This window comes from Eriocheir sinensis, chromosome 43, assembly GCF_024679095.1.
Source record: "Eriocheir sinensis breed Jianghai 21 chromosome 43, ASM2467909v1, whole genome shotgun sequence".
Classification (NCBI taxonomy): domain Eukaryota; kingdom Metazoa; phylum Arthropoda; class Malacostraca; order Decapoda; family Varunidae; genus Eriocheir; species Eriocheir sinensis.
The window spans coordinates 8,743,706-8,756,205 of NC_066551.1; the positions used below are offsets into that span (position 1 = coordinate 8,743,706).

The window sequence follows — 12,500 nt, forward strand, 5'->3', positions numbered from 1 at the left end:
AGACAAGTAAAGAGAGAGGTTCATGAAAATGCTCTTTAATTGGCGTTCGCAAGTAAACAATAACGAAATATTGAATAATTTCCTCAACTGAAGCTTATCCATAAATACACACTCGGCCTCCACCTCCACCTCCACACACACACACACACACACACACACACACACACACACCTAGCCAGCGCCACCCAGCCTGTCAGCCGAGCAGCCAGACAACCACCCACACACACCCTCCCGCCGTCGCCATGGTAACTGTTTACAAACAAAGCCACGTGTCAAGGGGCTCAGCTGACTGATCCTTCAGGGGCGACGGGCAGCACGCGGCGCCGCCACCTACGAGATGCCTGGGCGGGGAGGGGCACACAGCAGGGCAGGGAAAATAGAGGAAGAAATACAAGAAACTCTGCGGTGAATGTTCTTCCGAAATCATGTATTGGCTTTGGTAAGTAACGCAACGGACAATAACGTAACGAATGAAGGTCAATAAAACGATGTTGATGATGGTGATGGCAGTAATAGTAGTAATAATAATAGCCATAGTAATAGTAGTAGTAGTAGTAGTAGTAGTAGTAGTAGTAGTAGTAGTAGTAGTAGTAGTAGTAGTAGTAGTAGTAGTAGTAGTAGTAGTAGTAGTAGTAGTAGTAGTAGTAGTAGTAATAGCAGTAGTAGTAGTAGTAGTAGTAGTAGTAGTAGTAGTAGTAGTAGTAGTAGTAGTAGTTGTTGTTGTTGTATTATCCGAGTCTTGAGTTTGAGGCTAAAGAAAAGGTCAGGGCGGGGCAGAACAACCAAGTAAACGGAGAAATTTTTACCGTAGTTATATTAAAATCTCGCAATAATTCTCAAATCATTCATCATTTGAATTTTAGTTGAATGCTGATCAAAGGACCTTCAAAACGTCCTCCACTTCTGCTGCCAGCGTGCTCCGTCCTGCCCCGGTAAAGGTTATAATTTCATCTCTCCACCTGGTCACCGTTGCCAAGTTACCTCTCCTCGTGAAATTGACCTCTCTTTTGATTTTTTTTTTTTTTGTAGGAGCAGCGAGTAGCGGGCTTTTTTTATTATTATTATTTCCTTTTTTTGTGTCCTTGAGCTGTTTCCTTTGTTGTAAAAAAAAAAAAAAAAAAAAACGCAATTCACTTCCGTAGTTTCTGACCGATACCTATAGACAAAACAAACAAACAAACATCAGCAATTAACAGTTTTATCGCTAACTTTAACTTTCTATCGCATTTTGTGTAGGTACGATAGTTTGTGGATAAAAACTGTTAAATACAATGTTCAGTACGATAATTTGGCAACACTGCACCTGGTTCTCTTGTCTGATGTTAGCACACTCTCCTACCCATGGGAAAAATCTAATTCCCTCTCTCCACCCAGCTCTCTGCCTGCCATTAGTGTGCGCCATCCTGCTCCGGCAATTTTTAGGTCGGTATTACAAGACATTTTCGCTTCTCACATCATCTATTTCTAAAGGTCCAAGAGGGGGTCAGTCGGGTTCTAATGAGTGTTTCTTCAGGTTCACGGTACAGAAGGGTCACACTACCACCAGGGTCATAAAACTACTCCTGGAAATACCCACAACTCCTACGAAAGCCTTGTCAAATATGTGGTCTTGTGCGGCGAAATGTCTTATAATACGACTCTAAGTTAATTTCTCTTCATATGGTTCTCCGACTTTACAATTCTTGGGTTGACACTCTGTTACTTTGGTTGTGGTCAGCTCCAAGCACGAAATGACTTACCCAAATCCCTTTCTTGTCCTTCCTTGTCAATGGGATATCTTTAACCTTTGTCTGTCTGTCTGTCCCGTGATCGATGACGCACGCTGTTTATCTTCCGATGTTATACCAATTAATTATTTTTATTCCTCTTCGCGACCATTTATCCTTTTTTTTTTATTTTTTTACCCCGTTTCTGATCTCTCGTCATTGCCATAGCTCCTCTTTCCTCTTTTTTTCTTCTAAACGGATCTATGGTATTCCTATCCTCTGAGTCCTTCAATAAAGAAAATAAATGTAATACTAAAAAGAAATAAAGCATATAAAAACATCCCTTAACAACAACAATAATGATAACAACAACGACAAAAACACTGAACCAGGTAGATGTGTAATTTTATAAGTGATATAAAAAGTCTTCCGTCCCCCCACACCTGTTTTGATTAGTTCGCCACCTGTCCACCTCACCTGCAATTTGATCCTTCTCACCTGGACGCCCCCCCCCGCCCCCCTCCCTCCGCTTCACGCTCTCACAATGGATTCTCGTGTTAAAAAGAGAGAAGAGTTACGCAAGTGATGGCTTCCTCCTCCTCCTCCTCCTCCTCCTCCTCCTCCTCTCGAATGGACCATAAATTTAGTTTCATCACCTTTTCTAACAGATAATAAAACGAAAATGATGCCGAAGTTTCTGTAGTACGATAAATGTAAGTTGTTGCCCGTATAATAGTAGTAGTAGTAGTAGTAGTAGTGGTAATCCTAAGGCAGTCCATTTAATTACGCGGTGTCCGTATTCATAAAGGTATCGGCACCTCAATTCGCCTGTTTAAAAGGCCTCTCGTAGAAGTTGTTGGGCTTTTCGTGGACTGTTTTGTGATTCTAGTGGTAGTTTTACACGACCTATGCATTCTGACCTGGAAAGTCGCTCATGAGAACCCGTTTTATCTTCTCTGTGACCTTAGAAAATACTCCTAACATGAGCCCGAGACGTTAGAGAATATGGACCCAGAATCTTTTTATCGAACTCTACCGTCAGTCCCTCCGTGTGAGCGTCCTACAAACTTTTCTTTCTGAGCCGCAAGTTTGTCCTCGGGAACACCCTCACGCTCCACTCATTAGCGAACCTCCTGACAGCCGCGTCCCTCCAGCCGTTTGATGCTTAGTTGCCTGTTCTGTGGAAGTGGTGACACAGAGAAGAGGCCGTGCTTAGGAGAAGGCTGCGGGTCTGTATCTTGTGCTTGAGAATGTCCTCCACCTAACGTAACTGTCAAGTCCTCAATCGCCACGGTCGCATACTTAAGCCCCACATAAGTCACAAAGAATGATCCTAAACAACCAGTATTCTATCTGAGAAACTTTTTATTTTTTCAGTGTCAGAATAACATTAACTAAATCTATCTCTGAGAATTATAGTCGTCACAATTGCACTCGTATCTACTTTTTCTCAAGGAAACAACTAATCTAACACAGCAAGGTCTTCCTTTGTTAACCCTAGGATTAGTGTTTGTTTTCTGTCACGCATTTGGAAGTTTCCATAACCTAACCTAACCATGAATGCGACAATACTGGGTGATAATAAATAAAGTATAGCAAAGCAAAGTCTTCCTGTTTGAAAAAAAGTTAGCATCAGTAGTTCCTCTCTGCCTTGCGTCTGAGGGAGCCTTTACCTTGTATCATAATGAACAGCATATACAACACATGTCTACTCAATAACTTTGTCTCCTTTTCTCAAGGACAAAACTTTCCATTCGCCAAAGTAATGTCTTCGTCAAAAGTTAAGATTTTTTTTTTTTTATTCTGTTGTGTCTTGGGAACACCCGCACACCTGACCTAACGGTGACCGCCAAGGGAGTCACAGGTGTCTTATTTACAAATTCATTTATTTTCGTATCCTTTCCTCAAGGCCAAGACTTTCTGTGTAAGAAAGAATCCTCAGTGTTGCTTTGTCAAAATTATAATATTAGATATATCCGACAACGGTGGTTATCAATCACGTCAGGATCGTCTTACTCGTTAACTCCACACACACACACACACACACACACACACACATATATATATATATATATATATATATATATATATATATATATATATATATATATATATATATATATATATATATATATATATAATTTTTTTTTCTCTCATTTTTAAGATCTCTCGCCCATCAACATCCCGTCTGGCCTCCTCCCTCTGCGTCAGTCCATCTCCCGGCACAACCTGTAATCTCGCCCTGACCCGGTGCCCCTTCCCCTGACCGCCCCAACCCTCCCCTCCTCACGCGTCCTCCCCCTCTTGGCACACCGTGGATTCCCCTTTTCGTAAGATCCTCCATCATCTCCCTCGTTCACCTCACAGTTTCCCCTTCTCTCGCCCTCTCACTTCTGCCTGTCATTCAAATCCCTACCCACTACATCCCTCACTGACCTCCACCTTACCCCCCTCCTCATCTCCACCCCCACCAATCAACCTTCCTCGTTCATCTCTTGTACCTCCATGTCCCATTCACCACCACAACCACCACTACTCGCATCACCACACCATCACTTCCGCTACAGCCCCCCCCCCACCCACCCACCACCACCTCTGGATATATACTTCCTCATTCACCACCACGCGCCTCCCCATTCATCACCACCTCCCCCCCCCTCACACACCATGTCGCCACTCCTCATAACCCTTCGCCACCCACCTCGTCTCACCTTCACTTCCACCACTCCCTCGCCTTACCGCTCACCCCCCATCCATCACCCCTCCCTCACCCCCTCCCCTCCCGACGCCATTCAATATTCCTCTCCGCCGTTTCCTAATCACACCACTCCTTCACCCACACCACGTCCAGAGCCTCGCCGCCGCCGCTCCCCGACACCTCTCCTCTCCCACATTAACCCTGTCACCCCGCACATCCGCCGCACCGCTGGGGAGGCGAGAGCAGCGGGGAGAGGGGAGAGAGCTGGTAAAGTGCTTGCTCGTGCTGGTCATCCGTTCGTGTGTTGAATTGAATGGTGCTTTTTTTCTTTACTTTCCTGACCCTTTTTTCTTTATCCTTCTATGCATCACTTCCCGCTTTCTCTCTTTCCCTCTCCCTCTCTCTAATCAAGGTGCATTTGCTTGGCTTCTTGTAACACCATATAGGCTTGATTCACTTATATGGGAGACTATGGGAGATACTCTACTACTACTACTACTACTACTACTACTACTACAACCACTACTACCACCACTATACGGGCTGTTACTTATATTGTACGGCAGACTCTTTAGCAGCGTTTTCGTTTTATTGTCAACTGGAAAAGATGATGAAAATAAACTTATGGTGGATGTGAAAAAAAATAATATCTTACCCAACTTTTTAAAAATACGTAGATCGCATTGGGGTTTACAGGCAAGCTCTTTAAGGATGGCTTTTTAATATGATGAAAAAAAAGTATAGCAGCGTAGACACTTACAAGAACAAGAAAAAGAAGATTACGGATAATAAGAATGCTAATAATAATAAGAAGAGAAAGAAGGAGAAAAAGAAGACGGAAAAGAACAACAACAGGAATAATAATAATAATAATAATAATAATAATAATAATAATAATAATAATAATAATAAGTAAAAGAAGAACAAGAACAACAGGAGAGAGGAGTAGAGGTAAAAGTGTCTGTCTGTCGGCGCGGAAATATTTTTATACCGAGAACAAAAGAAAAAAAAAAAAGTAAATGCTCAGCAAAAGTTACGTCGAGTTGCTCCAAAAATCACCGCTACACAATGCTAACATTATATATTTTTCCTCTCTCTCTCTCTCTCTCTCTCTCTCTCTCTCTCTCTCTCTCTCTCTCTCTCTCTCTCATACAATAGAGCGAGTGGGTGCCGTTGCAGAGTCGGCCTTTCTTTCTTTCTTTCTTTTTCTTTCCTTCGTTCTTTTATCAGGTGCAAGACGCGAGAAAAAATAAACAAAAACAAAATCCACCTTGAAGAAGAGGGAAAAATGGAGGAAGAAGAAAGAACCCCGAACTCTTACCTTGCTTGTTTGGTCCAGTCCCGAACTTTGCTTTCTCTCAGGTGACTTACTAATTAAGGTACACAAAACAAACAACACACAAAGGAACAAACACTCACACACACGCACGCCAACACCAACAAACAAACACACAAAAGAAACACACGAAGAAACTCACCGACAAACTACCGCTGCCCTCCTCCTCCTCCTCCTCCTCCTCCTCCTCCTCTTCTTTTTTTGCCTTCACCTCCATCATCACCACCAACACCAACACCACAATGCAAAAATAGAAACCTCCTTCACTTGATGGAGGAGAGAAAATAAATAATGAAGGAAAAAATAATAAGAGAAGAAGAAGCAGAAAATAGAATAAGAATAATAATAATAAGAAGAAGAAGCAGAAGAAGAAGAAGAAGAAGAAGAAGAAGAAGAAGAAGAAGAAGAAGAAGAGGAGGAAGGAAAAGAAGAAGAAGAAGAGGAAGAAGAGGAAAAGAAGAAAAAGAAAAAAAGAAGAAAAGTACAAATAGAATAAAAGATGAAAAAGAAGAATGAAAAAAAAAATTGAAATGCTGGCAATCGTGGTGATGGTGGTGGCGGCGAAGGTGTGGCAGACGAGGCAGAAGGAAGAGGAAGAGGAAGAGACGTAACGACGAGGAAGAAGCTGAAGAACACACACACACACACACACACACACACACACACACACACACACACACAGGGTACTCACCGCCGGCTCCTGCTTGGTGGCGTCGGCGTCGGAGAGTTCGCCTTCCCAGGACATGGGTCGCTCCCTCTCCTGGCCCCGACGCTCCCGCAGGCTGACCCGAGCTGTCCCGCCGCGCACCAGGGCCCGCCCGTCAGCGAGGGGCGGGCACGGGCGGGGGCCAGCAGGGGGAGAGAGGGAGGGAAGGTCAGAGGTGTGGGTACGGGCAAGGCCTATGCGTTCACGTCTTCAGCCACCTCCGTTAGCGTAAAAAAATCATCTTCGTATCTTTATTTCTGTTTCCTGTTACATTTAGTTTTACCTTTATTCTCTTATCTTTGCTCTTATTCTTCTTAACACTTATCTTTACTATTATTCTCTCCGGCACCTATCTTGACGCTTATTCCCTTTCCCTGGGTACGTCAAAGACCGAGACAAGGCCTTTCTCTCGATCTTGGGGAGGTCTTGGCACAATGGTTTCCCTCAAAGACCATTAGTGTTGATTTGGAATGTATTATAACCCATTTTGCTACAAAGAAGCGTTATTAGGAAAAGGAAAGGATAAAATGTATGATTGTTATGGTCGCTCTCCATCAAAACGTCCATAAGAAACTACATATTTTAAGTTTTCATGTTTTAATACTTAGATTGGTCTGAAAATATTTGAATGATGGCGTCCGACAACCCCCCGACCCAGGCTGGATGAAAAGTGTTGTTCTTGCTCCGAATTCGAGAGTAACTTTGAAAAATGTGAGTTTCTTTTATCTTGGACATGTGTAGCAGATGAAATATGGAAAGACGGCAAATATAGGTGTAAGAGGGGATAAGGGTGAGGATAGGTGGAGAGAATAATGATAAGATAGAGGGAACAAAAACATAGATAGTTGTTGTATTCACTAAAGGAGGTAGACCGACAGCTTATAGGAAAGACACCAACAAACATACAAACAAAAAACATGCTCTTCCTACAAAGAACACAAAATAAAGGTAAAGAGAATAAGATAATAAAGAAAGGAGTTAACGGGAGTAAAGACAAGCGTGTGACACCAAACATATAAAACAGCCGCTTCGTAGCAGGTGTTCAGGCGGTGGCAGTGGACACGAGCAAGGCCAGGTGAGGTCGGGGAGACAAATGTACAGGTGTGTTGGCTTGTGTAAACAGGTGTGGGATAAGATCGTGGGAGGACAAACGAACAGGTGATGGAGAGAGCGATACAGGTGAGGGCGGGGCGACTAACTGGCAGGTGTTCAGCGAATGTTAAGGACGACGTTAAAAAGATGTGAAGGTATTTTTTTAAGAACTTGACCAATGAAATTACAAGAGAGGAAACTGTCAATGAGAGAGAAATGTATCCCGGAATACGAAGAATACAAAACGTAAACATACAATAGCATAAAGGGGGATAATAAAAATGGGGAAAAAAATCGAAAAAGGATATAAATAATGAACGGGGGGAAAGACAAAACAAAAAAAACAAAAACAAAAAAAAAGGATGAATGCTGGCAGGAAAAAAAAAATACATAATCAAGGTCGACACACACACACACACACACACACACACACACACACACACACGGCCCGGTAGCTCAGTGGATAGAGCATCTGCCTCACAACCAGAAGGACCGGGGTTCGATCCCCGGCCGGGTAAGATGAGTTGGGTTTATCTTCTTTCACGTGTAGCCCATGTTCACCTAGCAGTGAGTAGGTACGCGACGTCAGGCAAGGAGTTGTGACCTCGTTGTCGCGGTGTGTTGTGTGTGAGTGGTTTCAGTCCCACCCATAGATCGGTGCTATGAGCTCTGTGCTCTTCCGTAGGGGAACGGCTGGCTGTCTCGAGAGACCCGCAGCAGACCAAGAGGTGAATTACACACACACACACACACACACACACACACATACATACACACACACAAAAGAGGAAATCAGTTAAGAAAAGACAAAACAAAACAACGGTCATGTACAAAAATAAACAAATACAAAACAATACAAAATTAAAGTAAAATAACCAACGACATAAGGAAGTAAATAAGCAAACAAGCAAATCAATAAGTAAGCGCAAAAGTAAACAAACAAGTCAACAGGCGCAGAAGGCCACTCACCGGTCAGATCGAGGCTTTTGATCTCCATGTCTGTGTCGGAAGAGTCCTCCTCCCTGGGGGTCCCCGAGGCTCGGCCGTTTGGCGGGGCGTCCTTGGCGGCGGGGGTGCTGTCGCTGCCCCCGCCCTCGCTCTCCCCGCTGCTCCCGCTCCGCTGCCCTGGAACACACACCAACACATGTGACCCACGCTTCCAAGGCAGTACAAACACTTGAGGACACACACCCATACATGATAAGGCTTTCGTTGAGGTAGTGGGGCTTGCCATGGGTAGTTAACACACTCACACCTACGATCCACGCTTCTAAGGCAATACTCTCAAGCAATTTATATATTCCTCTTTCCATTCTTCTCTTGTAATTCTTTCTTTTTTACTATTTCAACTTTTTTTTCTTCTATTCTTTCACGGTATTTATTTTATTGGTGTTTGGTCTTTCTTTCTTTTGCTATTATCTTTATTTCATTTTACTGTTGCTATTCTTATTTTGTTTCTTTGTTTCTTTCTTCCATAAATGTCTACGTATTATCATTAGTCGTTACAGTTAATATATTTTTTTTTATCAACTTCGTATTATCATTATCATCATTATTTTCTTTCTTATATCTCAATAAATAAGAACATGGGTTAGAAATGACATGATAAAGAAGATGAAAATATAAATAATTTGAAGATGATGATGAGGAGGAGGAAAAAGAAAAAGATGGTGAAGATGAAAAATAAAAACAGGAAAAGGAAAAGCTAATGATGATGATGAAGAAAAAGAAAAAGATGAACATGAAGAATAGAAACAGGAAAAGGAAAAAAAATGATGATGATGATGATGATGATGAAGAAAATGAAAAAGATGAAGATGAAGAATAGAAACCGGAAAAGGAAAAAAAAGATAATAATGATGATAAAGAAAAATAACAAGATGAAAATGAAAAATAAAAACAGGAAAAGGAGAAAAAAGATGATGATGATGAAGAAAATGAAAAAGATGATGATGAAAAAAAAGGAGCATAAAAAATTGATGATGATGAAGAAGAGGAAAAAGCAGAAGAAACTGTAGGAAAAAAAAGGAAAATAAAAATAAAAATAAGACGAAGTAAAATAATACGATAAAGAAAAATAAGAACTCATGAAAAAAACACACATGGAGGAGGAGGAGGAGGAGGAACCTTATCATTTTACATTCATTTCCTGTACACGCACACATGAGACGCCACACTGTTATCAGATACCCCCAATTATGTATTAAAGTATAACTGGTGTTTGTGTATATTTGCTTTTGTGACGTATTTATATTCATCACTAATTATTCCTTCTTCTTCCTTTCTTCCTATTCCTTGTTATCTTCCTTATTCTTACTCTTTTATTTTTGTTTCATTAGTACGTTTTCTTTTCCTATTTTCTCTTCCTCCTACTACTTAATTTTCTACTTCTTATTCTTTCAGTTCATATTTGTGGTCATCTGTCATCACTCGTATTAATTTCCTTATCACTTTATCTGTCTATCTATTTATCCATCTTTCAATCTTTTTCTCTATTCGTATATCTTTCGATCTATCTTTTTTTTCCTATTTGTCTACCCATTTATATATATCTTTATTTTTTGTATACTGTCTTTTCATTAATCTCTCTCTCTCTCTCTCTCTCTCTCTCTCTCTCTCTCTCACCCATCCACGCATATACACACAGAAAAGTTGCAGTCTCATGTCATTCCCCTCACATCTTATCCTCCTCCTCCTCATCATCACTCAAAACTCTGGCATAATCATCTTCCTCCTCCACCTCCTCCTCCTCCTCCTCCTCCTCCTCCTCCTCCTCCTCTTCCTCCTCTCCCTCCCCCTCCTCCTCCTCACGATCCCACGCAAGCAACATAAACTTTAAACTTTTCCGCAAATAAATAAAAAAAAAGAGTAAAGCAGCAGATTTTTGGACACGCTGATGCAAGAACGACCTTCCCCCGCTGAGGACAGACACACACACACACACACACACACACACACACGGGGGGACGTGGGACAGGTGTGGGCGCCAGGTGACAAAGGTTGAGTAACGGGAGGATTGCGACGCGACGCTGAGGAGAATATGATAACACGGTGTGGAGGAAGGAGGGAAGAAAGGAAGGAAGGAAGGAAGGAAGGAAGGAAGGGTGGAATGAAGCAAAGGAAAGGAAGGAGGGAAGAAGGGAAGAAAGGATGGAAGGATGGAATGAAGCAAAGGAAAGGAAGAAGGGAAGAAAGGATGGAAGGATGGAATGAAGCAAAGGAAAGGAAGGAGGGAAGAAAGGAAGGAAGTGTGGAATGAAGCAAAGGAAAGGAAGAAGGGAAGAAAGGATGGAAGGATGGAATGAAGCAAAGGAAAGGAAGGAGGGAAGAAAGGAAGGAAGTGTGGAATGAAGCAAAGGAAAGGAAGGAGGGAAGAAAGGAAGGAAGTGTGGAATGAAGCAAAGGAAAGGAAGGAGGGAAGAAGGGAAGAAAGAAAGGAAGGATGGAATGAAGCAAAGAAAGAAAGAAGGAAAAAAGGATGAGAGGAAGGAAAGGTAGGAAGGGAGGGAAGGAAGGAGGGTAGGAAGACAGGAAGAAAGGAAGGATCGAGAAGGGAGGGATGAAAGAAGGAAGATAGAAAGGAAGGAAGGAATGAGGGATAGGAAGATATGAATTAAGGAAGATATAAGAAAGGAAGGAAGGAAGGAAGGATAGGAAGATATGAATTAAGGAAGATATAAGAAAGGAAGGAAGGAAGGAAAAATAGGAGAGTGGTAAGGAAAGAATCAAAGAAGGAAGAAACTAAAGGAACAAGAAAGGGAAGATAAAAGAAAAAAAAGAAAGAGAAATAGAATGATGTAAAAAGTAGATAAAACGAAGGAGGTTCTGTATCACCCAACACACCATACCTGTTATCACCTGCCTATCACCACACACACACACACACACACACACACACACACACACACTGGGGCAACAAATGGCTCTTATCTGTTATCTTTGGCCGTGATGATGCCGCCCCTCTACTGTTACCAAGGCGCCCACCCTAAACTACCCCCTCCCCACGCATCCCCCCCCCCCCACGTCCCTGCCTGCCCGTCAACCCACTATCCTTAGCAACATTTCACCTTTGCACTCTTGATAGCTCCTTTTTTTTCTGGTTCACTATCTTTATTTCGGGCTCTCTTTTAATATATCACATTTGTGCTTTTAATGCCTGTCAGTTCTTCTCTTTTTATTGTTCTTATTTCTTTTCTTTTCTTTATCTATTCCCATTCGTGCCTATTGATATCTGCTAGTTTATTTTCTCTCTTTTACTATCCTATTTTCTTTACTTTCTTTAATCTTTTCACCTGTCAGTTTTCCTCCTTTAATGTCCTTTTTTCTTTTCTTTTCTTTATCTATTCCCATTCGTGGCTATTAATATCTGCTAGTTTATTTTCTCTCTTTTACTGTCCCATTTTCTTTACTTTCTATAAACTTTTCACCTTTGTACTTTTTAATACCATTCAGTTTTCCTCCTTGAATGTCTCTTTTTCGTTCCTTTTCTTTATCTATTCCCTTTTGTTATTGTCCTCCTTTACTGTCCTCTTTTTTTGTTTCCTTTTTTTTTACTTATTACTTTAGTGCTATTTGGATACCAGTCAGTTTTTCTCCTTTTATTGTAACTTTTTCTCTACTTTTCTTTAACTTTTCATCTTTGTGCCCTTTTTAATACGTCATTTTTTTCTCTTCCATTGTCCTCACTTCTACTTTTTTTTAACACACCGTCTCTTAATACCTCTCAGTTTTCTTCTTAATTGCTTTTTTTTTTGCTTTTGTTTTTAAATATATCACTTCTCCATTTTTTTTTTTTAACTCATCACCTTCATGTCTCCTAATACCTCCTTCACTGTCCTCCTTTCTACTCTTATTTTTCCAGTGTATCATCTTTCTGTGTTTTAATCTTCCTATCTTCACATTTTTTTTTTACTTATCACATTAGAGTCTTTTAATACATGTTTCTTTTCCTCCTTTACTGTT

At 41.4% G+C, this 12,500-nt stretch overlaps 1 protein-coding gene across 1 annotated transcript in view; it reads right to left on the minus strand.

The window, feature by feature from the left end:
• LOC127010442 (nuclear hormone receptor FTZ-F1 beta-like) overlaps positions 1–12,500 on the minus strand; it is a 215,708-nt gene that overhangs the window by 108,808 nt on the left and 94,400 nt on the right. Inside the window, exons 5-6 of the mRNA XM_050884612.1 lie at positions 8,507–8,663; positions 6,432–6,588 (exon numbers count right to left, since the gene is read on the minus strand). Of these exons, the coding sequence (XP_050740569.1) occupies positions 6,432–6,588; positions 8,507–8,663 (314 nt within the window). The remainder of the gene's footprint in view (positions 1–6,431; positions 6,589–8,506; positions 8,664–12,500) is intronic.